The sequence below is a fragment of the Hyperolius riggenbachi genome, chromosome 9 (assembly GCF_040937935.1).
Source record: "Hyperolius riggenbachi isolate aHypRig1 chromosome 9, aHypRig1.pri, whole genome shotgun sequence".
NCBI classification, from domain to species: Eukaryota; Metazoa; Chordata; class Amphibia; order Anura; family Hyperoliidae; genus Hyperolius; species Hyperolius riggenbachi.
The window spans coordinates 277,838,076-277,865,076 of NC_090654.1; the positions used below are offsets into that span (position 1 = coordinate 277,838,076).

General features: G+C 47.0%; 1 protein-coding gene across 1 annotated transcript in view; it reads left to right on the top strand.

Moving 5' to 3' along the window:
- Window positions 1-25,432, top strand: part of LOC137533629 (cholesterol 24-hydroxylase-like) — a 72,771-nt gene extending 47,339 nt beyond the window's left edge. The window contains exons 9-15 of the mRNA XM_068254971.1: window positions 1,981-2,043; window positions 5,819-5,891; window positions 6,812-6,896; window positions 21,746-21,856; window positions 24,353-24,441; window positions 25,274-25,340; window positions 25,424-25,432. Coding sequence (XP_068111072.1) covers window positions 1,981-2,043; window positions 5,819-5,891; window positions 6,812-6,896; window positions 21,746-21,856; window positions 24,353-24,441; window positions 25,274-25,340; window positions 25,424-25,432 — 497 coding nt within the window. The remainder of the gene's footprint in view (window positions 1-1,980; window positions 2,044-5,818; window positions 5,892-6,811; window positions 6,897-21,745; window positions 21,857-24,352; window positions 24,442-25,273; window positions 25,341-25,423) is intronic.
- Window positions 25,433-27,001: the final 1,569 nt, after the last annotated feature.

Genomic DNA, 27,001 nt, shown 5'->3' on the forward strand with positions numbered 1-27,001 from the left:
AAAAAAAGCACCACTGCACAACTCATCTACTCTGGGTTCCCTTCACTCTCTTTTACACTTCTCAGCTCTCCTGTTCCGCCGCCGTGTCTCTCATATCTGCCAGCTTCATCACCACTGTGGCGTTGACACGGAAGTAACCCGGAACTACCTCTATTCTTTGCAAAAAGCACTTCCTGGAAAGGAGCTATACAAAGATGGCAGCTAGCTTCCTTTCTTGCTTGCACACTATTTTGGCAGTTGTACTGACCAACTACCAGTGCTTTTGTGAATAAATAAATAACCGAAAATCCCCCATGAGGAGATGGACTAGTTGAAAAACTGACAGTTCATTCAGATTTTTAATACACACTCTAAGTGACAGTGACATAGGAAAAAAAAAAGTAATTTATTGTGCATTTTACTCTTAAACAGGGATGCTCTCAACTTCGAATTCGGATGAAATTGGAATAGGGTTATTCGAATTTCATCCTGCTAATTACTGCAGCTGTGCGGGTGGCCGAGGGGGGTTAATCTTACCCATCAGGCTTCTTCTTGCTCAGCACCTCCCACGATGCGTTCCAATCCGGCGTCACGTGATTACAAAGACTTCCTCCTTCCGGGTTGAAGGAGGAAGTGTATAGTCACGTGACGCCGGATTGGAACGCAGCGTGGGAGGCGCCGAAGGACGAGCGAAGAAGACGCCTGATGGGTAAGATTAACCCCCCTCGCCCACCCGCACAGCTGCAGTAATTAGCAGGATGAAATTCGAATAACCCTATTCCAATTTCATCCGAATTCGAAGTTGAGAGCATCCCTGCTCTTAAAGGGATACTGTAGGGGGGGTCGGGGGAAAATGAGCTGAACTTACCCGGGGCTTCTAACGGTCCCCCGCAGACATCCTGTGTTGGCGCAGCCACTCACCGATGCTCCGGCCCCGCCTCCAGTTCACTTCTGGAATTTCTGACTTTAAAGTCAGAAAACCACTGCGCCTGCACGCCCGTGTCCACGCTCCCGCTGATGTCACCAGGAGTGTACTGCGCAGACACAGACCATACTGGGCCTGTGCAGTATGCTTCTGGTGACATCAGCGGGAGCGAGGACACGGCAACGCAGGCGCAATGGTTTTCAGACTTTAACCACCCTGGCGTTCTATTAAGATTGCCAGGGCAGCTACGGGAGGTTTTTTTTTTTAATAAAAAAAAACGATTTCATGCAGCCAACTGAAAGTTGGCTGCATGAAAGCCCACCAGAGGGCGCTCCTAACCCGTATTTCTGATCGCCTCCGGCGATTCGCAGTAACAAGGAAGGCCGCAATGAGCGGCCTACCTTGTTTCGTTTTGCTCATCGCCATGGCGACGAGCGGAGTGACGTCATGGACGTCAGCCGACGTCCTGACGTCAGCCGCCTCCGATCCAGCCCTCAGCGCTGGCCGGAACTGTTTGTTCCGGCTGCGCAGGGCTCGGGCGGCTGGGGGGACCCTCTTTCGCCGCTGCACGCGGCGGATCACCGCGCTGCGGCAGCAATCAGGCAGCACACGCGGCTGGCAAAGTGCCGGCTGCGTGTGCTGCTTTTTACAGGGAGCAAAGCGGCCCAGCAGGACCTGAGCGGCAGCCACCGGCGGTGATGGACGAGCTGAGCTCGTCCATACCGCTAAGGTGGTTGAAGTCTAAAATTCCAGAAGTGAACCGGAGGCGGGGCCGGAGCATCGGTGACTGGCTGCGCCAACACAGGATGTCTGCGGGGGACCGTTAGAAGCCTCGGGTAAGTTCAACTCATTTTCCCCTGACCCCCCCTACAGTATCCCTTTAAAGTATATTTGTATGCATTATAAATTTTACAATTTTATTTTTGTGATAGTTGTCCTTCAATATTTTTAGAAGAACTAACACTAGAAAAACCCCAGACAAAATGAAATTTAACCACAAACCAGAGCCCAAAACAAGCAAATTGTTATTGATTTATGAAATAAATAAAGTTAATATATAAAATGTATTTTTACAGCGCTGGAAAATGACTGCGACAATGAGCTGATGATAGACAATTTTGTTACATTCTTCATTGCTGGTAAGTTTTCCAGAATCCAGATGTACCATATTTTTCGGACTATAAGACGCACCTAGGTTTAGATGACAGAAACCAGGGGAAAAAATATATTAAACTTGGTGCATCCATGGAGAAGTTGCATCTTGTGGATTATGCCTCCTTTGTACCTCATGCCCCCTTGTACCTCTTGTATCTCCCTGTCTCCCCCTTATGTCCTCCTTTGTCCCCACCTCTGTCCTTGTGTCCTCTATGCCCCTTTGTGTCCCCTTGTGTCTTTCTCTATGCCCTCCCCTTGTGTCCTCCTCTATGCCCCTTTATGTCCCCCTGTGTTCTCCATGTGTCTCCCTGTGTCCTCCTCTGTCCTCCTTGTGTTCTTCTCTATGCCCCTTTGTGTCCCCGTGTCCTCTGTTTGTCCACCTGTGTCCTCCTCTGCATGGGCACAGTACAGGAAGCCCCCGACATTACAGCAGGTTGGAGGTTAGTATTGGCGGCGTTCACAAGTCAGGAGCTCCCTGCATTTGGATTATAAGATGCAGTGACTTTTTTCCCCACTTTTGGAGGAGAAAAAAATGAGTCTTATAGTCCAAAAAATACAGTCATTTTTATTTCTGTCTTGTAGGAAAAGGGGTATCCCTTGCACGCGGATTTGAATTGTATGTGACAGCCAAATCAATGGGTTCGTTCACAACTGAAGGGTGGTGTACACCAAGAGCGCTTCTGAGCGTTTTTCAAAAGTGCTACAGTTTTTAAAAAGCGCTTGGCTAATGTATAGGGCAGCACGGTGGCGTAGTGGGCAGCACGGTTGCTTAGTGGTTAGCTCTCTCGCCTTGCAGCGCTGGGTCCCTGGTTCGAATCCCTGCCAGGGAACTATCTGCAAAGAGTTTGTATGTTCTCTCCGTGTCTGCGTGGGTTTCCTCCGGGCACTCCGGTTTCCTCCCACATTCCAAAAACATACGGATAAGTTAATTGGCTCCCCCTAAAAATTGGCCCTAGACTATAGTACTTACACTATATAATATAGACATATGGCAATGGTAGGGATTAGATTGTGAGCTCCTTTGAGGGACAGTTAGTGACAAGATATATATATATATACACTGTACAGCGCTGCGTAATATGTCAGCGCTATATAAATACTAAATAATAATAATAATAATAATAATGTATCCATGTGGGCTGGCTCACACCAGAGCGAAGTAATTTTTTTTTCTGCAGCATTTTGGAGATGATTACACTTCAATGTTAAGTAAAGGAAAGTGGAAAAGCGCTCGGAGGCCTGGAACCCACTAGAAATCGCAAATCGCTAGCGCAATTGCTAGTGTTTTTAATTAGCATTTTGTAAGTGATTTCATGGGCGTTTTCCGGCAATTTTGGTAGCGATTTTAAAAAGTGTAAGCTTTTTGTCAGCGATTGTGATAGCGATTTGCGATTAGCGATTTTAATTCCGATTGGTCCTTTCAATCAATCGTTTTTACTAATTGCAGTAATTTAAAATCACACACAAATTGCTATGTGTAGCGATTCACGAGCGATTTGCCAGCGCTTCAATACTTTACATTGAAACGCAAATGCTCCCAAAATGCTGCATGTCCTGCGATTGTGATTTGGCTAATCACAATCGCTACTGTGGAATGTGTTACATTTATTTACATTGGCAGAGCGTTTAGGGAAATCTCTAGCGATTTAAAGCGCTCCCTAAACGCTCAAAAAAACGCTCTGGTGGGTTCCAGGCCTAAAAAGTGTTGAACAGAACAATTTTTCTAAGCATTTTTGTGCCCAAAGCTGTTCACTTCCAGATCAAAGTTAACGCGAACTAAATCACTACAACGAAACGCTCCAAAATTTCTAGGCAAAAATAGGAAATTGGTAGGCACGTGCTCGGAATCCCTACTGCAATTTGTTACAAAAACCGTTGAGCTTAGTGATTATTAGTGTAAACTAGGCCTAATTTGATTTCCACCAGAAAAAAACTCACGGCAGCGCTTCATTTTCCCCTCACTGTGTGCGTTATGTAAGATAACTGAAGTGAGAGGGATATGGAGGCTGCCATATTTATTTCCAGTTGCCTAGCCTTCTGCTGGTCTATTTGGCTACAGTAGTGTCTGAATTACACCAGAAACAAGCATGCAGCTAATCTTATCAGATCTGAATATTGTCAGAAACACCTGATCTGCAGCATGCTTGTTCAGGGTCTATTGCTAAACAGTAAGTGCCTGTTTCCACTACACGCAGATTCTGCATGCAGAAAACTGACTCCAATGAATGCCTATGGGCCTGTTTCCACTGAACGCAATTCTTCTGATGCAGATTTCCCATGGCATTCATTGGAGTCAGTTTTCTGCATGCAGAATCTGCGTGTAGTGGAAACAGACCCTTAGGGCTGGAACCCACAAGAGCGTTTTTTTGAGCATTTTGGCAGCGCTGCGATACGCTAGCGTTTTGCCAAAACGCTCAGCTGATGATGGATGGGGCAACTTCCACAGGAGCGTTTGCGTTTCCCAGAAACGCAAACGCAGGACCTGCAGCATTTTGGGAGCGTTAGCGCTTCAATGTAAAGTATTGAAACGCTAGCAGAAACGCTCAGCAAAACCTAAACTGAGCGGTTTTGCTAGCGTTTTGCGGTTCAGCACACTGTAACAAAATTAAAAATAATTCACAGGACCAATCAGGATAAAAACGCAAAACGCAAAACGCTACACAACCGCTGAGGAAAAAAATACAATGTTGCAAAACGCGACCGAAAACTCGCATGAATCCGCTTGCAAAACCGCTCAGGCAAAACGCTAGCGGTTGCGTTTTGCGTTTGCGGATTTCAGTGGGTTCCAGGCCTAATAGAGGCAGAGGATCGGCAGGACAACCAGGCAACTGGTATTACATAAAATAAAATAAGTATGGCGCCTCCAGATCGCTCTTTCTTCAATTGTCCTTTAAGGAGGCAATGTGCATTGTTTAAAAGGTAATAAATATGTCAGCCTGCATATGTCTTTCTCACCTCGGGTTCCCTTTCAGATTCTTATTATTATTTGTGCTGGGAAAGAACAGAGACAAAAAAGAAAGGGAGCGCTCTCTGGTGCATTAACCCCTTTAATTTTTCTCTCTTTCGCAAGTAAAAAATAAAACTCACATAATACAAATGTCAATAAAACTTATCACACTCAAGGTGTATATGACCATGTCCTGGGGATGGTATCGCCTGCTTGTTCGCCTCCACTCCATGACCAGTAGCAGTGGGAATCCGGAAGTCCGGTAGCGCCAGCGGGACCAGGAACACGGGGAAGTATCGGCAGCTGCCCTGCGCCTAATACGTCATGACGAAGGCGTGGAACGCCGAAACGCGTCATGACGTATTAGGCGCAGGGCAGCTGCCGATACTTCCCCGTGTTCCTGGTCCCGCTGGCGCTACCGGACTTCCGGATTCCCACTGCAACTGGTCATAGAGTGGAGGCGAACGAGCAGGCGATACCATCCCCAGGACATGGTGATATACACCTTGAGTGTGATAAGTTTTATTGACATTTGTATTATGTGAGTTTTATTTTTTACTTGCGAAAGAGAGAAAAATTAAAGGGGTTAATGCACCAGAGAGCACTCCCTTTCTTTTTTGTCTCTGTTCTTTCCCAGCACAATTACTTTGGTCCCAGAGTATATTGGAGCAGCTCCTGGTGGAAATCTTACGTACATTGTGGATAATACACTTGGAACTGTATGTGTCTTATTATTATTTACCTGCCACAGTTTGGAACATGGATGGTGAATATGGTAAAAGCAGCTCTGAAAATTCTATTGATCTCTTTAGGTCAGGAGACGACCGCTAATCAGCTGGCATTTGCTGTGCAGGAGCTGGGGCGACATCCGGACATCCTGAGAAAGTGAGTCCTTGTAAACTGAAGGCTTTATTCCATCTGGTTCTATATATTGCAAGGATCTATGGCAAGAAGTTTAGGAGCTGAGTGTTGTACTGTTTCTATGGCAATGACGATAGAGCAGTTTCTGGTGGCAGGGCTTAAAGTAACTCCGACCCAAAGCTTGGGCTCAAAATAAGACATTGGCTCGTAGAAGGAGCAGAGTAAAGGAACGATCACCGGCCGGGACAAGGTAATGTATGCACACATCCTCCCACCTGCTAATCCTACTCCCTCCAGTGTCCCGCTGCCTCTCTCCCCTGCCTACCCCGCTGCCTAAAACTAGCCCCCTGCATTTTTTCATGGCTCACTGTTCCGCCGATACATGTATCATAAAACGCTATTTACCGGTTTAATGTATTTACATTAAAAGTAAATAGCGTTTTATGATACATTTTATCGGCGGAACGGTGCACCATTTTTCACCCTGCGCCATTTTTAACTGGACCCAGTACAGGCGCCCCTGGTGGCCATGGAGAAAGGCATGACTGGACACAGAAAGAGGCACGCCAGCGGGAAGGTGAGCCTCTAGTACCCTCCACGGGCTGGGATGGGGGGGGGTGCGGGGGGCAAGGGTTGGGATGGGACCAGTGGGGGTCCATCATGAGTGTCGTTCATCAGTAAATCGAATGCTGCTACTGCCACGCATTAGACTGAACCCTTTCGAGCAGCATCGATCGTTTCGATTGATTTCAGGCAGAAATAGATCGGAATGACGATCATGCGGCCACATTGCAGCATGGATCTCTGCCAGATTTGATCATTATGATCAGAACGAGCAGATATTGATGCCATAAATCAAGTAATGTAAAGTATGAGCGCCTTAAGTTTTGTTGGAAGTTTGGTTTACTCAGTGAAGTAGTAATTCTCTTTTTGATAACCTTCAGGGCACAAGCGGAGGTAGATGAGGTCATTGGAGCAAAGAGAGACCTGGAGTATGAAGACCTCGGCAAACTCCGGTACCTGTCCCAGGTGAGGAGACTCACAGGTCAGCAGGGAGACTCTGAAACATCTTTCTTGTAGTCAATCTCAGCCTGCTTTTTAACCACTTCCCGACCACCTAACGCACAGAGGCGGCCGGGAAGTGGAGCCCTTAAGGACCGGCTCACCCACAGAGGCGGCGGTCCATTTAAGGGCATGGGCGGAGCGATCGCGTCATCCGTGACGCGATCCTCCGCCGGCGCCTGTCACCGCTCGCTCGCCGCAACATCCCGCCGGCTATACGGAAGCGCCGGCGGGATGTTAACCCCGCGATCGCCGCATACAAAGTGTATAATACACTTTGTAATGTTTACAAAGTGTATTATACAGGCTGCCTCCTGCCCTGGTGGTCCCAGTGTCCGAGGGACCACCAGGGCAGGCTGCAGCCACCCTAGTCTGCACCCAAGCACACTGATTTCTCCCCCCCCTGCCCCAGATCGCCCACAGCACCCATCAGACCCCCCCCCCTGCCCACCCCCCAGACCCCTGTTTGCACCCAATCACCCCCCTAATCACCCATCAATCACTCCCTGTCACTATCTGTCAACGCTATTTTTTTTTTATCCCCCCCCCCCTGCTCCCTGCCCCCTCCTGATCACCCCCCACCCCTCAGATTCTCCCCAGACCCCCCCCCCCCAGACCACCCCCCCCCTGTTTACTGTATGCATCTATCCCCCTGATCACCTGTCAATCACCTGTCAATCACCTGTCAATCACCTGTCAATCACCCGTCAATCACCCATCAATCACCCGTCAATCACCCGTCAATCACCCGTCAATCACCCCCTGTCACTGCCACCCATCAATCAGCCCCTAACCTGCCCCTTGCGGGCAATCTGATCACCCCCCCACACCAATAGATCGCCCACAGATCCGACATCAGATCACCTCCCAAATCCATTGTTTACATCTATTCTCTCCTCTAAACACCCACTAATTACCCATCAATCACCCATCAATCACCCCCTATCACCACCTGTCACTTTTACCTATCAGATCAGACCCTAATCTGCCCCTTGCGGGCACCCAATCACCCGCCCACACGCTCAGATTGCCCTCTGACCCCCCCTTATCAATTCACCAGTGCATTAATTACATCTGTTCTTCCCTGTAATAACCCACTGATCACCTGTCAATCACCTGCCAATCACCTATCACCCATCAATCACCCCCTGTCACCCCCTGTCACTGCCACCCATCAATCAGCCCCTAACCTGCCCCTTGCGGGCAATCTGATCACCCACCCACACCATTAGATCGCCCGCAAACCCGCCGTCAGATTACCTCCCAAATGTATCGTTTACATCTGTTATCTTCTCTAAACACCCACTAATTACCCATCAATCACCCATCAATCACCCCCTATCACCACCTGTCACTGTTACCTATCAGATCAGACCCTAATCTGCCCCTTGCGGGCACCCAATCACCCGCCCACACGCTCAGATTGCCCTCAGACCCCCCCCCCTTATCAATTCGCCAGTGCATTAATTACATCTGTCCTTCCCTGTAATAACCCACTGATCACCTGTCAATCACCTGCCAATCACCTATCACCCATCAATCACCCCCAGTTACTGCCACCCAACAATCAGCCCCTAACCTGCCCCTTGCGGGCAATCTGATCACCCACCCACACCATTAGATCGCCCGCAAACCCGCCGTCAGATTACCTCCCAAATGTATCGTTTACATCTGTTATCTTCTCTAAACACCCACTAATTACCCATCAATCACCCATCAATCACCCCCTATCACCACCTGTCACTGTTACCTATCAGATCAGACCCTAATCTGCCCCTTGCGGGCACCCAATCACCCGCCCACACGCTCAGATTGCCCTCAGACCCCCCCCCCCTTATCAATTCGCCAGTGCATTAATTACATCTGTCCTTCCCTGTAATAACCCACTGATCACCTGTCAATCACCTGCCAATCACCTATCACCCATCAATCACCCCCTGTCACTGCCACCCAACAATCAGCCCCTAACCTGCCCCTTGCGGGCAATCTGATCACCCACCCACACCAATAGATCGCCCGCAGATCCGACATCAGATCACCACCCAAGCGCAGTGTTTCCATCTATTCTCTCCTCTAAACACCCACTAATTACCCATCAATCACCCATCACTGTTACCTATCAGATCAGACCCTAATCTGCCCCTTGCGGGCACCCAATCGCCCGCCTACACGCTCAGACTGCCCTCAGACCCCCCCTTATCAATTCGCCAGTGCAATATTTACATCTGTTCTCCCCTGTAATAACCCACTGATTACCTGTCAATCACCTATCAATCACCCATCAATCACCCCCTGTCACTGCCACCCATCAATCACCCCCGGTCACTGCCACCCATCAATCACCCGCTGTCACTGCCACCCATCAATCAGCCCCTAACCTGCCCCTTGCGGGCAAACTGATCACCCACCCACACCAATAGATCGCCCGCAGATCCGACATCAGATCACCACCCAAGCGCAGTGTTTCCATCTATTCTCTACCCTAAACACCGACTAATTACCCATCAATCACCCCCTGTCACTACTACCTATCAGATTAGACCCCTATCTGCCCCTAGGGCACTCAATCACCCGCCCACACCCTCAGAATGCCCTCAGACCCCAGCCCTGATCACCTCGCCAGTGCATTGCTTGCATCTATTCCCCCCTCTAATCACACCTTGAGACACCCATCAATCACCTCCTGTCACCCCCTAGCACACCTACCCATCAGATCAGGCCCCAATTTGCCCCGTGTGGGCTCCTGATCACTCGGCCAAACCCTCAGACCCCCTTCCGATCACCTCCCCAGTGCATGGATTGCATCTATTTTCCCCTCTAACCACCCCCTGAGACACCCATCAATCACCTCCTGTCACCCCCCTAGCACTCCTATCCATCAGATCAGGCCCAATACAACCTGTCATCTAAAAGGCCACCCTGCTTATGACCGGTTCCACAAAATTCGCCCCCTCATAGACCACCTGTCATCAAAATTTGCAGATGCTTATACCCCTGAACAGTCATTTTGAGACATTTGGTTTCCAGACTACTCACGGTTTTGGGCCTGTAAAATGCCAGGGCGGTATAGGAACCCCACAAGTGACCCCATTTTAGAAAAAAAAAGACACCCCAAGGTATTATGTTAGGTGTATGACGAGTTCATAGAAGATTTTATTTTTTGTCAAAAGTTAGCGGAAATTAATTTTTATTGTTTTTTTTTCACAAAGTGTGTTTTTTTAAAAACTTGTGACAAAAAATAAAATCTTCTATGAACTCGCCATACACCTAACGGAATACCTTGGGGTGTCTTCTTTCTAAAATGGGGTCACTTGTGGGGTTCCTATACTGCCCTGGCATTTTAGGGGCCCTAAACCGCGAGGAGTAGTCTAGAAAACAAATGCTTCAAAATGACCTGTGAATAGGACGTTGGGCCCCTTAGCGCACCTAGGCTGCAAAAAAGTGTCACACATGTGGTACCGCCGTACTCAGGAAAAGTAGTATAATGTGTTTTGGGGTGTATTTTTACACATACCCATGCTGGGTGGGAGAAATTTCTATGTAAATGGACAATTGTGTGTAAAAAAATCAAACAATTGTCATTTACAGAGATATTTCTCCCACTTAGCATGGGTATGTGTAAAAATACACCCCAAAACGCATTATACTACTTCTCCTGAGTACAGCGGTACCACATGTGTGGCACTTTTTTACACCCTAACTGCGCTAAAGGGCCCAAAGTCCAATGAGTACCTTTAGGATTTCACAGGTCATTTTGAGAAATTTCGTTTCAAGACTACTCCTCACGGTTTAGGGCCCCTAAAATGCCAGGGCAGTATAGGAACCCCACAAATGACCCCATTTTAGAAAGAAGACACCCCAAGGTATTCCGTTAGTAGTATGGCGAGTTCATAGAAGATTTTATTTTTTGTCACAAGTTAGCGGAAAATGACACTTTGTGAAAAAACACAATTAAAATCAATTTCCGCTAACTTTTGACAAAAAATAAAAACTTCTATGAACTCACCATACTCCTAACGGAATACCTTGGGGTGTCTTCTTTCTAAAATGGGGTCATTAGTGGGGTTCCTATACTGCCCTGGCATTTTAGGGGCCCTAAACCGTGAGGAGTAGTCTTGAAACAAAAATGACCTGTGAAATCCTAAAGGTACTCATTGGACTTTGGGCCCCTTAGTGCAGTTAGGGTGCAAAAAAGTGCCACACATGTGGTATCGCCGTACTCGGGAGAAGTAGTACAATGTGTTTTGGGGTGTATTTTTACACATACCTATGCTGGGTGGGAGAAATACCTCTGTAAATGACAATCTTTTGATTTTTTTACACACAATTGTCCATTTACAGAGGTATTTCTCCCACCCAGCATGGGTATGTGTAAAAATACACCCCAAAACACATTGTACTACTTCTCCCGAGTATGACGATACCACATGTGTGGCACTTTTTTGCACCCTAACTGCGCTAAAGGGCCCAAAGTCCAATGAGTACCTTTAGGATTTCACAGGTCATTTTGAGAAATTTCGTTTCAAGACTACTCCTCACGGTTTAGGGCCCCTAAAATGCCAGGGCAGTATAGGAACCCCACAAATGACCCCATTTTAGAAAGAAGACACCCCAAGGTATTCCGTTAGGAGTATGGTGAGTTCATAGAAGATTTTATTTTTTGTCAAAAGTTAGCGGAAATTGATTTTAATTGTGTTTTTTCACAAAGTGTCATTTTCCGCTAACTTGTGACAAAAAATAAAATCTTCTATGAACTCGCCATACTACTAACGGAATACCTTGGGGTGTCTTCTTTCTAAAATGGGGTCATTTGTGGGGTTCCTATACTGCCCTGGCATTTTAGGGGCCCTAAACCGTGAGGAGTAGTCTTGAAACGAAATTTCTCAAAATGACCTGTGAAATCCTAAAGGTACTCATTGGACTTTGGGCCCTTTAGCGCAGTTAGGGTGCAAAAAAGTGCCACACATGTGGTATCGCCGTACTCAGGAGAAGTAGTATAATGTGTTTTGTGGTGTATTTTTACACATACCCATGCTGAGTGGGAGAAATATCTCTGTAAATGGACAATTGTGTGTAAAAAAAAATTAACAAATTGTCATTTACAGAGATATTTCTCCCACCCAGCATGGGTATGTGTAAAAATACACCCCAAAACACATTATACTACTTCTTCTGAGTACGGCAATACCACATGTGTGGCACTTTTTTGCAGCCTAACTGCGCTAAGGGGTCCAAAGTCCAATGAGCACCTTTAGGCTTTACAGGGGTGCTTACAATTTAGCACCCCCCAAAATGTCAGGACAGTAAACACACCCCACAAATGATCCCATTTTGGAAAGTAGACCCTTCAAGGTATTCAGAGAGGGGCATGGTGAGTCCGTGGCAGATTTCATTTTTTTTTGTCGCAAGTTAGAAGAAATGGAAACTTTTTTTTTTTTTTTTTTTTTCTCACAAAGTGTCATTTTCCGCTTACTTGTGACAAAAAATAATATCTTCTATGAACTCACTATGCCTCTCAGTGAATACTTTGGGATGTCTTCTTTCCAAAATGGGGTCATTTGGGGGTTATTTATACTATCCTGGAATTCTAGCCCCTCATGAAACATGACAGGGGGTCAGAAAAGTCAGAGATGCTTGAAAATGGGAAAATTCACTTTTTGCACCATAGTTTGTAAACGCTATAACTTTTACCCAAACCAATAAATATACACTGAATGGGTTTTTTTTTATCAAAAACATGTTTGTCCACATTTTTCGCGCTGCATGTATACAGAAATTTTACTTTATTTGAAAAATGTCAGCACAGAAAGTTAAAAAAATCATTTTTTTGCCAAAATTCATGTCTTTTTTGATGAATATAATAAAAAGTAAAAATCGCAGGAGCAATCAAATAACACCAAAAGAAAGCTTTATTAGTGACAAGAAAAGGAGCCAAAATTCATTTAGGTGGTAGGTTGTATGAGCGAGCAATAAACCGTGAAAGCTGCAGTGGTCTGAATGGAAAAAAAGTGGCCGGTCCTTAAGGGGTAGAAAGCCCTAGGTCCTCAAGTGGTTAAGGCATCTCCAATGTCTGATAATCCCTGGGGGAGCACTCATGAGTGAACCAGAAAACTTGGACTACATTTGTTTCCACAAATATCCTGCCATTAGTCAGTAAAAGAGTTTTCTCTTGCTTGGGCCATATTGGGACATAGTGGGAGTTGCTGAAAGGTTAAGCAGCTGTGATACTGCAGTCTTGTACAGGGGCTCACAGTGAGAATTTTGATGCTTAATGATGAACTCAGGTTTTCCTGGATTTATAAAACAAGACAAAGCAAAACATTTTGCTCCGGATGCTGCATGCAGGCTGGGAGCGAGGGGGGCTGGTCCCAGGGGCGTAGCAATAGGGGTTGCAGAGGTAGCGATCGCATCGGGGCCCTTGGTCATGTGACAGAGATGGAAGCCGCATGGTGATTGGCTGGCTGAATAGGAAGTGAAGACGACCTGTTTCGCAACTGGGAGGAGGTAATGTCTGACGCTGCCGCTCTGCATTAACTATGTATGGGACCTCCTTCCTGCCCCTGCCCCACCCCCCCCTCCACAATGGCAGGGGTCACGGGGGATAATGTTAACCCCCCCATTGTCTGATGATAGCATCTGACAGCGAACAGGTGCCCGTTAATGGTGTGATTTTTAGTGAACAATCTGGCTTTTGATTATTATTCAGATTAAAAACAAAACATCTTCTTTAACGGTGGCCACTAATGGTCCAATTTCTAGCGAAAAATCGTCTGAGCGATCAGATTATAAATAATCTCAATTGATGGGCACCATCGATTACGAAGGATTATAAAAATAGTCGTCCAATTGGATTTTGGTCAATCCAAAATTTGGATTTTCTTGTTGGTTGTGATAGATAGGAAGCAAAGATGGGTTCGTTGATGGTGTAGTGAACGATTTTTCTTCCAATCAAAATGATCTGATCGCTCAAATGATTTTTCACTAGAAATTGGATCGTTAGTGGCCACTGGCCACCTAAATCGATCCTCTCCATCCTAGAATCCATTTTGTCATCATATCTAAACTAAACTGAAAAAAAAATCCACCAATCTGTCGTTTAAGAAAACAATTGATAATGTAATCATTCAAGATTGATGGAGCCCATCAGGCTCTCTGTTTTCATACAATAATGATCTGAATAACCTGATCGAACATAGGTTCACTAAAAATTGTACCATGACCTTTAGAGACCCTGAGATGCTGGAAGTTATACATCCAGATTGGTGCAGGCTCCTGGGTAAGCCCTGAACTAGTAACCCCAACAGAGAGAAGAGAATTTTAGGAAGACGTGCTCCCCAATAGATATATGTTGTCATGGCTTGAAGGAACTTTAGTTTGAATATTTTACTAGCATTTAGAAAATTATACCAGTTGGAAACTGAAATGAAAAAATCTTTGTTTTTTCTTATCACCAAATAGTGTTGGTGTTGGATTTTGTGAACCTGCATTCGTAAAACCCAAATTATGCTGAACGCCGCACTTAAAGAGGAACTGTCGCAAAAATCTTAAAATTTAAAACACATACAAATAAGAAGTACATTTCTTCCAGAGTAAAATGAGCCATAAATGACTTTTCTCCTATGTTGCTGTCACTTACAGTAGGTAGTAGAAGTCTGACAGAAGTGACAGGTTTTGGGCTAGTCCATCTCTCCATAGGGGATTCTCAGCATGGCCTTTATTCTTTATAAAGACACTCCCTGAAAAAGATTTATACAAAGATGCTGACAAGCCTCCCTGCTCACTGTCGACAGCAGGAGAGGCAGAGCTACAGCAAATAGCTCAGCCTCTCAGGGCAGCACAATCTTGCCCGGCCATTTGGGTTTCTGCAGTGCTCGTTTTTTGGCGGGGATGCGGCGGTTTAGCGCTGGGAAGACTTCTGAAGCGAATGGAAAGGTAAATTTAGCAAAAAAAATTTGCTTCAGAGTCTCTTTAAGTGACAGCAACATAGAAGGAAGGTAATTTATGGCTCATTTTACTCTGGAAGAAACTTACTTCGTAATTGTATATGTTTACATATATTTTAAATTTTAAGATTTTCGCGACAGAGGTCCTTTAAAGTGGACCTGAACTTTTGCACTGGACAGAAGGGAAACAGAGAAATGCACCCTGTTTGTGTTTTGAGAGTTTAGCCTGTGCAATCCCCCCTCATCTGTGTCTAATCACAAACGCTGTAATTTGATCTCTCCCCTGTGTCACATGACTACCATGGCAGATAAGCTAATTTGAAAGCACAGGATGTTAACAATATGTCTGCTTCCAAGAAAGCAGAAAGTAGAAACTGTGCAGATGTAGGGCTAGTGGTGCACACCAAGAGTGCTTCTGAGCACTTTTTAGATCCCCAGTGCTTTGAAAAACGCATGGCTACTGAAACCCTATTGGCCCTTTTCCACTGGCTGCAATCCGATTCAAAAAGCGGATTGCAGCCGTTTTGCACCGCGATAACATGTAAATCGCAGTAGGCTCATTTTCCAATACCACGCTTCATTCGCGTTAAATTTTTCGCTGAATCATAATCACCGGGCGGCACAATTCTTGTCGCCATCGCCTTACGTTCCCTGAGAGCTCAACGGCTGAGAGCTAAACGCCGATAGTGGAAAGAACAGTTTGTGCTTGCGATCACGCTTGCTAGTGGAAAAGGGCCCTATGACTATGAAGGCGTTCCCACAGCAGCGTTGTGATTTTTTCCTAAATTGCAAACGTGTTGCATGCAGCATTTTTTGGAGCGATTCACCTTGCATGAATGAGCAAAAACTCATTCACTCAAACATGGCTCTGAAAATCACTTCACAAAATTGCTATTGCAAAGCGCTAAACGCTACTGATTGCTGTTGTGATTTTGGTGTGCACTAGCCCTCATTTCAGGATTTGTATCATCTGTAACAATTAAATGTACCTTTTAAAGAAAACCTGTAATGAAGAAAAAGTCCACTGGGGGGTACTTACCTTGTGAGGGGGAAGCCACTGGATCCTAACGAGGCTTCCCCGGTTCTTCTCTGTTCCTCGTCCAGCTGCAGCCCTCCAAAGTGCGTTTTTGTAAATATTTACCTTCCGGCAGGGCCAGAGCTACCATAGGAAAAAATGGGCAATTGCCCCAGGGCCCCAGAGCCTGTAGGGACCCCCAAGGTGTCCCTCCCCATCTTAACTGTTGCTCCCCAGGGACTCTGAAGAGTCTGTTAAGTTGGGAGGTGATTGGGGGAGGGTCAGCAGCCAGCTCAGGGGCCCAGGAGGGAGATTTGGCTGCAACAAAGGGCCTCTAATGACGCTTTTTGGTCGGGGGGTGTCTGTTGGGGGGCCCCCAGGCTAATTTTGCCCTAGGGCCCAATTGTTACTTGAACCGGCCCTGCCTTCCGGGATCCTGCGCAGGCGTACTAGTGCATCTCCCTACGGGTTAAGGCGGAAATATCCAAACCTGATCGATCCGCTCTACTGCGCAGGCACGAGTCCTCTTGTGCCTGCGCAGTAGAGCTGATCGATCAGGTTCAGCTATTTCCGCCTAGCCCAAAGGAAGAGCCGCTACTGTACCTGTGCTAGGTCCCGGCAAGGTAAATAAATCACCGCTTGTCAGGCTTGTCAGGGGAGGATTCTGGGACACTTCGGGGGAGCCAGCGCTGGACTGCCTGCAGCTACAGGGGAGGGGGAAGCCTCATTGGGACCCTGAGGCTTCCCCCTCCCGAGGTGAGTACCCCCCAGGGAATGTTTTTCTTTTTGTTACAGCGACCTCTGTCGCGAAAATCTTAAAGTTTAAATACATTTAAACATATACAAAGAAGTACGTTTCTTCCAGAGTAAAATGAGCCATAAATTACTTTTCTCCCATCTTGCTGTCACTTACAGTAAGTAGTAGAAATCTGACATTACCGACAGATTTTGGACTAGCCCATCTTCTCATGAAGTGTTCTCAGGGTTTTCTTTATTTTTAAAAGGACTTAGTTAATGGGAGTTGCTCCGTCCAACTGCCAAAAAAAATTGTACGGTGAGCAGGGAGGCTGGCCAGCATCTTTGTATAAAGAATAAAGTCCACTAGCCAACCCGCGTCGTAGCATACGCCGCATCTATCTATCTAATAGAGTACGTGCCTCAACCTTGAAGCAAGAAGAAGTAGGCTTTCCATGAGAAAATGTATGCGTGCTCAACCACCAAGTTTAACCCTAGCAAGTCTGGCTTTGCAAATCCGGCCTAATTGGCTATTCATGAGGCAATGCTCATGCAAATATGCATTTGCTTTTGCATGCCAAACTATGCAGGGTCCAAAAACCAATACCGCAAAGCGATCGCCCTGCGGGTATTAGTTCATGCTACATTAGCACTATCCAGGAGCGCCACGGGGAGGATTCCAAATGCCCCCATACAACCGGGGGACTGCGGGGTCCCAGGCTCTCTTACTGCCTGGGAACCACAGCGGCACCCCGGAGGGGGAGGCTGGGTGGCGCAGCTGCAACCCCCCCCCCCCCCCAAGTGTGGTCAGCACCGGGGAGAGCCATCCGCACCCACCTCCCAATATTAAAAACAGGCACTTACCTTAACGTCCATTGCGTTCTGCAACATGCACATTAACTTGGGGGCACCACATGTGAAAGGAGTGAAGCATGGGTCACCCCGAGCTTTAGAGCTCAGGGCTGGCTCACATACAACACTCCGGGGTGGGGGGAGGACAGGCGCAGACAACTCACTCCAGGGCTCACACCACCAGAGCAAGCCATCCACCACCTGCCTCCAAAGGATACAACTGCAAAAAATGCTTTCCATGAGAAAAATTTTGCGTGCTCAAACACCAAGTTTAACCCTAGCAAGTCTGGCTTTCCAAATCTGGCCTAATTGGCTATTCATGAGGCAATGCTCATGCAAATATGCATTTGCTTTCGCATGACAAACTATGCAGGGTCAAAAAACCAATACTGCAAAGTGCTCTCTCGCTGCCTGGGAACCACAGCGCCACCCCGGAGTGGGAGGCTGGGTGGCGCAGCCGCCCCCCCCCCCCCCAAGCGTGGCCAGCGCTGGGGAGAGCCGTCCGCACCCACCTCCTAATATTAAAAACAGCCACTTACCTTAACGTCCATTGGGTTCTGCTACATGCGCATTCATTTTCTCATGGAAAGCATTTTGTGCAGTTTGTATCCTTTGGAGGCAGGTGGTGGATGGCTTGCTCCGGTGGTGTGAACCCTGGTGTGAGTGCGCCTGTCCCCCCCCCCCTCTGAAATGCTGTATGTGAGCCAGCCCTGAGCTCTAAAGCTCGGGGTGACCCATGCTTCTCTCCTTTCTCATGTGGTGCCCCCAAATTAATGCGCATGTAGCAGAACGCAATGGACGTCAAGGTAAGTGCCTGTTTTTAATATTGGGAGGTGGGTGCAGACGGCTCTCCCCGGCGCTGGCCACACTTGGAGGGGGGGGGGGGGTGGTCGTCCACGCCACCCAGCCTCCCCCTCCGGGGTGCCGCTATGGTTTCCAGGCAGTGAGAGAGCCTGGGACCCTGCGGTCCCCCCAGTTGTATAAAAAGGGGGCATTGGGAATCCTCCCCGTGGCGCTCCTGGAGGCCTGGAGCACACCAAAAACTGCTAGCAGATCCGCAAAATGCTAGCAGATTTTGAAACGCTTTTTCTTATTTTTCTGTAGCATTTCACTTAGCATTTTGCGGTTTTGTAAAGCGTTTTTGGTGTAGTAGATTTCATATATTGTTACAGTAAAGCTGTTACTGAACAGCTTCTGTAACAAAAACGCCTGCAAAACCGCTCTGAACTGCCGTTTTTCAGAGCGGTTTGCATTTTTCCTATACTTTACATTGGGGGGCAGAAACGCCTCCGCAATCCAAAAAATGCCTCACCTCGGGAGTATGCGTTTTAGCTCTGGTGTGCACCAGCCCATTGAAATACATTACCCAAGCGTATCCGCAGCCGCAAGTGGATCGCAAAACGCTGCCAAACCGCTCTGGTGTGCACTAAGCCGGATAGTGCTAATGTAGCATGTAGCAGGGTGACTGCTTTGTGGTATTGGTTTGTGCATGCATTTGCATGAGCATTGCCTCATGAATAGCCAATTAGCCCAGATTTGCAATGTCAGACTTGCTAGGGTAAGGCCTCTTTTCCATGGACTGTGAATAGGCAGTGAAATGGCTCTCAAACTCTCACAACTGCTCGCTGCTGCCTGGTAACTGCTCGCTGCTGCCTGGTAACTGCTCGCTGCTGCCTGGTAACTGCTCGCTGCTGCCTGGTAACTGCTCGCTGCTGCCTGGTAACTGCTCGCTGCTGCCTGGTAACTGCTCGCTGCTGCCTGGTAACTGCTCGCTGCTGCCTGGTAACTGCTCGCTGCTGCCTGGTAACTGCTCGCTGCTGCCTGGTAACTGCTCGCTGCTGCCTGGTAACTGCTCGCTGCTGCCTGGTAACTGCTCGCTGCTGCCTGGTAACTGCTCGCTGCTGCCTGGTAACTGCTCGCTGCTGCCTGGTAACTGCTCGCTGCTGCCTGGTAACTGCTCGCTGCTGCCTGGTAACTGCTCGCTGCTGCCTGGTAACTGCTCGCTGCTGCCTGGTAACTGCTTGCTGCTGCCTGGTATCTGCTCACTGCTGCCTGGTAACTGCTCGCTGCTGCCTGGTAACTGCTTGCTGCTGCCTGGTAACTGCTTGTTGCTGCCTGGTATCTGCTCACTGCTGCCTGGTAACTGCTCGTTGCTGCCTGGTAACTGCTTGTTGCTGCCTGGTAACTGCTTGTTGCTGCCTGGTATCTACTCACTGCTGCCTGGTAACTGCTTGCTGCTGCCTGGTAACTGCTTGTTGCTGACTGGTATCTGCTCACTGCTGCCTGATAACTGCTTGCTGCTGCCTGGTATCTGCTCACTGCTGCCTGGTAACTGCTTGCTGAGCACACAGCTCAACAGTCCGTGGAAAAGAGGCCTTAAACTTGGTGTTTGAGCACGCATAAATTTTCTCATGCAAAGTACTTCTTCTTCTTGTTTGAAGGTTGAGGCACTTAGTCTATTATATATATAGATAAGATAGATAGATAGATGCTGAGAATCCCTCATGAAGAGATGGACTAACCCAAAACCTGTCGGTTCTGTCAGATTTCTACTACCTACTGTAAGTGACAGCAACATAGGAGAAAAGTTATTTATGGCTCATTTAAGGGCTCGTTTCCACTATAGCGAATCCGCATGCAGGCACCGCATGCGGATTCGCATAGGCAATACAAGTGGATGGGATTGTTTCCACTTGTGCGTCGTGCGGGTGCATTTTGGTGTGCAGGGGAAATCTGCACGGCAGAACCGTCAGATTTCGCATGCGGCTGGAATGCGGGCGAATCGCCCGCAATGCTTTTAATAGGGAAATCGCATGCGGCTTTGTCATGCGGTTTTCCCCGCGATTTCGCATGTAATGGTATGGAAATTTACACAGGCAGTGACATGGTTAAATTCGCCTGCTTCTTAGCCATGCGAAATCGCATGCGAAATCGCGGGGAAAACCGCATGCAGAAACGCATCCGCATGCGATTCCGCACCGCAACAGTGGAAACGAGCCCTTACTCTGGAAGAAATGTACTTCTTATTTGTATGTGTTTTTAAATTTTAAGATTTTCGCGACAGTTCCTCCACTTAACGACCGCCTAACGCCGATAGGCGGCGGCTGGTCGTAAGTCGAATTACATGGAAACCTTTCCATGTCAGCTCACGGAGGGTGTCTCCATGAACAGCCTGCGAGCCTCCGATCGCAGCTCGCAGGCTAATTGTAAACACCCAGGGAAGAGATCCCTGCTGTTTACATCATATGGCGCTGCTGCGCCGAAGCGCTGTAAAGGAGATCGGCGATCACCGGCCTCTGATTGGCCGGGGATCGCTGGCATCTGATAGGCTGAAGCCTATCAGAGGCGGCGCAGGACGGATCGTCGTCCTGTGCCGCCCACAGCAAGGAGGGGAGGGAGGGAAAGGGAGCGAAGCTGAATATCGCTGCGGAGGGGGCTTTGAGGAGCCCCCCGCACTCGGCCACATGGAGTGGCGGCGATCAGACCCCCCCAGCAGGTCATCTCCCTAGTGGGGAAAAAAGGGGGGGGGGGGGGAAGTCTGGTCGCCCTGCCTCACTGCTGATCTGTGCTGTGGGCTGGAGAGCCCACGCAGCACAGATCAGCAAACAGCCCGGTCCTTAAGTGGTTAAAGGTTATTATGCTGCTGCTTATCTTTTAGAGCAGAAAAGAAGTTCTGAGTTCAGGTCCACTGCAGGAGGAACCATCAGAGTCAAGTGAAGGGCGACGTGGACCTCAACCCTGTAACCCTCTTCTCTAGCTTGGATGCTGCAAAGTGCGGTGTTCAGCAAAATTTGGGTTTCGGAATTCAGGATCCGAATGCGAACACCAACACAACCAGCAAGCTGCAAATTGTTTTTTGTTTCATATTGACTTGTCTCATAACTTTGATAGAAGTGGGCTAACTCTTCAAAGTTTATCCCAGTTCTATTTCATTTTGCTTAAGATGCTCATTAACGGTACTGTTTTTCCTTCAGATTTGATCTTTCGACGCATTTTTTTATGATCGAATTGTAAAACTGCGCCGTGTGTGGCTTAAAACAATGTGAAACGATTATTTGGTCAATAGGAAAAGGACAATATTGATCAGAAAGTTGGATTTTATGATGGAATCGGAATGTAAAACCTTCTTATATCTTTCCGTTAATGGGAACAATCGATAATTACCTTCCTATTAGCTTTGAACATGCAAATTGAATCGAAAGATCAAATCTGAAGGAAAAATTGTACAGTTAATGGGCACCTTTAGACAGATTCTCCTTTAATTTTGGTAGGTGCTGAAAGAGACCCTCCGTTTGTACCCCAGTGTTCCTGGAACATCTCGAGTAACGGCAGAAGAGCTCGTCATCGACGGTGTGATGATTCCAAAAAATTCTTCTGTGACGGTACAGCACACAATAAAAAAAGATGAGAAAAATTGAAGGGGACCATACACACATAGATTACCACCCAATATGGCAAACAGATCGATCACAGACGGATCCATTCCTCCCACACACATAGATTTAAAAATCCATCGAAATCAGCAAAAATCAATCAAAATAACGATTTGCAAGGCGTGCTGTGCTATAAAATCTTGGCAGATTTGATCAGAGTGACGGGGACTAGTATTTATTGTAGTGGATAACTTTACATCTGTGAAGTTTCATGTAGTTTTCACAATTAAGATCTTGATCGTATTTATGGTTTTGAATGTACTCTTGATTTCGAGTAATAAACTTAAAGAGAAACTCCGACCAAGAATTGAACTTTATCCCAATCAGTAGCTGATACCCCCTTTTACATGAGAAATCTATTCCTTTTCACAAACAGACCATCAGTGGGCGCTGTATAGCTGATATTGTGGTGAAACCTCTCCCACAAAGAAATTCTGAGTACGTACTCTTGGCAGTTTCCTGTTTGTGAAGCCTGTTGCATTGTGGGAAATACAGCTGTTTACAGCTGTTTCCAACTGCCAAAACAGCAAGCAGCAGCTACATCACTTGCCAGCAGTAAAAATGTCACCATGTGATCAATGTCAGAATATAAATCAGGGATTTAAAACACTGACTAAATAATTTATACATAATTATTGTAAAAATGAAACACTTTTTTATTACATTATTTTCACTGGAGTTCCTCTTTAAATATTATAAACATATTTTCACATAGATGGTGGTGTATGTGGAAATTTATGGGCACGGATGAGAAAATTCATTTTCGCCAAATGCATTGAAGTCAGTGGACATTTTCACACAGATTTTTTTGTGAAATTACACATTTTAATTCTACTAAGAAAGTCGAACTAGGGATGGAAAAATATTATGGAAAAATATTAAAGTAAATGGGAACCGCTGTTTAAAATAGAAAGCCATATACTTATCTAAGGAGAGGGAAGGCTCTGGGATCTAATGAACCTTCCCTCTCCTCTCCCGGTGCCCTCGGTGCTCTCTCTGGGAGCAGTGTTTGACTAAATTGGTCAAATACTGCTCCTTCCGCCAGACGAAGGTGCCTTCGGAAAGTCTTCGGGAGCCTCCGCTCCATACTGTGCATGAGCGAGCGCCCTCTCTCGCGCACTCGCGTGCGTGCGCAGTATGGAGCCGCCTGTCTTTGGGAGCACTCGGCTTCCAAAGTCCCCTGCGGCGGGGCATTTAAACGGGGATCCTGCGCTGCAGCAGATGCACCAGGAGAGGAGAGGGAAGACTCATCAGGACACAGAGCCTTCTCTCTCCTTAGGTAAGTATCTGGCTTTTTATTTTAACCCCCGGTTCCCATTAGCTTTAAAGGGCAACTGAAGTGAGAGGGATATGGAGGCTGCCATATTTATTTCCTTTTAAACAATACCAGCCTGGCTGAGTCGCGCTCTGCCGCAAATGTGCGGCCCAGCATGTTCCCCCGCCGAGCTCCCGTCCCTGGGAGAGATCTGCACTTGCACAGTACTTCTGCGCAGGCACAGATCAATCCTAGGGACAGGAGTGCAGCAGGGGAGTGCTATGGGCAACGCTTTCGCGAAGGAGTGCGACTCGGCCAGGCTTTTGGGGACAATTGCCGGTGACAGGAGTCACCCAGGGAGATGGCGAGGGACGAGCAGCTGTAACTGGGCTTAAAGGACAAAAGAAGTGATACGTGACATTATGAGATAGACATGGGTAAGGACAGTGCCTAACACACAAATAACTATGCTGTGTTCCTTTTTTTTTTCTTTCTGTGCCTATAAGAGTATATATAAGTGGGACCGGGTCAGACTATAGTGTAATCCTAAGTGATAAGGAATCACAGCCATAAAACACTTTCCCTGAAAAAATAAATGGCTTCTGAGAGCAGGAAATAGATGAAAAGGGTCAACAGTTCATAGATGTTAGCTCTGGCACAGTTTAATGAATGTGTCATTGAGAAGAGGTCATGAAACAGGAAAAACCTAAAAAGTAGATTTAAATATAAATTAAAACTGTGGGACGATTAAAAAAAAAGTCAATTTTAGAAGGAGTATAGATACAGTTGTTTATCTTATTAGATTATTTTTACCTCGCTTCTCCTTCAATGAAGCCCCATGTAAGTTTGGAACCTGAGACGCTTCTCGTCTCAGGTTCACTTAAAATTTAAATGAAAATCAGATACTTACCGCAGGAGGGGGACGTCTCTGGATCTTAATGAGGCTTCCTTGACCCTCTCTATCCCTCCGTTCTAGCACTGGCAGCCCACCAAAAAGGTAAACAACAACAAAAAAACTATACTGCTGCTGCTGGAAAAGGTTATTTTATAAATAAGGTGAGGAATAGGTAAGGAGAGATCATTTTAGAGAGATATATAATTTCTGAATCCACCCCTAGTCTGGTATGGACATTTTTCTTTCCAGTAACATTTGTAGCTTCCTCCCGCTGATCGACGTCTGTTTCTCGCAGGTGAACACGTATGTCACGGGGAGGATGGAGCAGTTTTTCCCTGAGCCGCTCAAATTTAACCCGGACAGATTCAACCGTGACTCCCCAAAGTGAGTTCCTTCACGTATTTTACTTACCGGGACACAAAGAGCACTGGGCAAACTTCATTACTCATAGATACTACTGGAGCTGGTGTAGGGGTAGCACTGATGGGTGGGTTACTGAGGTCTTCAATTGTCCAGCAACCGCTGATCAACCGCACATGGGGATCTTGCACGTGAGTAACTGGAGTTGACAGTTCACTGGAAGAGGTCAGCCCAACAATTCAAGACCCCACCTGTAATGCCTGGTGGGTATCTGCCACTGAACTAGGTGAGAGAAATGGGGTGCTGTGTGGTTAGTGAACCGCCACAACCTCTATCCATGTGGGAATACATTACTACCTGTAACTGAAAAAGAAGAAAAAAGGTTACACAATTACATCAGGGGGAGGGGGGGGGGGGCCTCCAGAGGTTTCTCCAGACCCTGGCGAGTGGCAACCCCTCTGCTGCCAACCAGGACCCTCTTCACCTTCTTGGCCATGCTCCCTTACGTGTACAAGAGAGGCTGCACTGTGCAGCCCCCCCCCACCAATCAGATACAATGTATGTAGGAGGAATAACGACCCCCAGCTATCAGGTAACGTTGAATGGAGGAGGAAGGGGGGACCACTCTATTAGAAAGGAAGGGGGGACCACTAGACACCAGGTAGTGTTGTATGGAGGAGCCAGGGGTGACCACTAGACATCAGGTACGATCTATGGGGAGGGAGAATAGGCAGCCACTAGGTTTGATCCAAGTATAAACCGATATTTTGCTTTGGGGGCCATTTAAGGAACAAAAAAAAATCTCAGTTTGTACTTGAGTATATACAGACATTCTGCTGTCTTGTTTTTTTCACAGACCATACTACACTTATTTTCCATTCTCTCTTGGCCCTCGGTCTTGTATTGGACAAGTCTTTGCGCAGGTATGTAGGTTTTATACAATGCAAGAAATATATTATTATAATATTTGTTGTTCTATAAAATGTTGCCTTTTGTGTTGCCATAGAGAATATGATGCAAACATTGGTGGGTCGCACAAATCCAGGGCCGGGCCGAGGCATAGGCTGGAGAGGCTCCAGCCTCAGGGCGCAGTGTAGGAGGGGGCGCACAATTCATTTAGCTGTCATTCCTAATTGTGTTTGAAGCAGAAAGAAATAAGAAAAGGAGATACATGGAAGTGACTACAAGCCTGATAACTAGAGATTAAGGTGTTGGGGGCCCTGGGGCGCCTCTTAGTCTAATAGCAATCAGTGTGTGTCAGCTGGGGTGGGAGGGATGGGGGAGGGGCCTCTTAGTGTAATAGCAATCAGTGTGCGACGGCTAGGGTGGGAGGGATGGAGGGGCGCACTTTTGTGTCTCAGCCTTGGGTGCTGGAGGACCTTGTCCCGACTCTGCACAATTCCATACATATCTCACACCTGTTACCAGCCATGGTAGACTGACAAAGATATTGCAGCTGAAGGATGAAGTCTACATACACCAATACAACTCAATACAACTCAATAAGTAAAATCAAAAACACTCAACTCAATAACTCAGTAAAAGCAAAAACACTCAACTCAATAAGTAAAATAAAAAACAGGGTGGCAGCATGGAGTGCACAGATGCCCAGAGGTAGAGAAGATCCAATATAGTACTATGGACTGGTTGAATATAGTTACATACAGTGCTGTGCTGCCCATTATTCATAACCCTGGCAAATTTTGACTTAAAGTTATTCAACCAGCAAGTAATTTTTTTGACGGAAGATGACATAGGTGTCTTCCAAAATATAATAAGACGATGTACAAGAGGCATTATTGTGAGGGAAAAAAAACATTTCTCAGCTTTTATTTACATTTGAGCAAAAAGTGTCCGGTCCAAAATTATTCATACCCTTCTCAATAATCAATAGTAAAGCCTTTATTGCAGGGGTCTCAAACTCGCGGCCCGCAGGCCATTTGCGGCCCTCGATACAATATTTTGAGGCCCTCGCCGGCAAAAGCTTCCTTATAGTTCACTTCAGTGCTCCCAAGTAATCCGCCGCATCCCCGCCGCTAAACGAGGGCTGCAGAGCCCCCAAATCGCTCGGGGGGCAATCCGCCGGCATTTCCTGAAAGGGGCAGAGCTTTCAGCTTCAGCTCTGCCCCTCCTGATGTCAATCGCCGCACGGATCGCCGCCTCTCCCTGCCCCTCTCTGTGAAGGAAGAATGAGAGAGGCGGGCAGAGGCGGCGATGCGCCACGATTGTGAAATTCCTTATGCGGCCCAGCCTCATCCTGACTTTGCCTCCTGCGGCCCCCAGGTAAATTGAGTTTGAGTCCCCTGCTTTATTGGCTATTACAGCAATCAAACGCTTCCTATGATTGCAGGCCAGCTTTCTGCATGTCTTTACAGGTATTTCTGCCCATTCATCTTTAGCAATGAGCTCCAAATCTTTCAGGTTGGAGGGTCTTCTTGCCATCACCCTGATCTTTAGCTCCCTCTGCATATTCTGAATTGGATTCAAGTCAGGACTCTGGCTGGGCCACTGCAAAACGTTAATGTTGTTGTCTGCTAACCATCTCTTCACCACTTTTGCTGTGTGTTTTGGGTCATTGCCATGC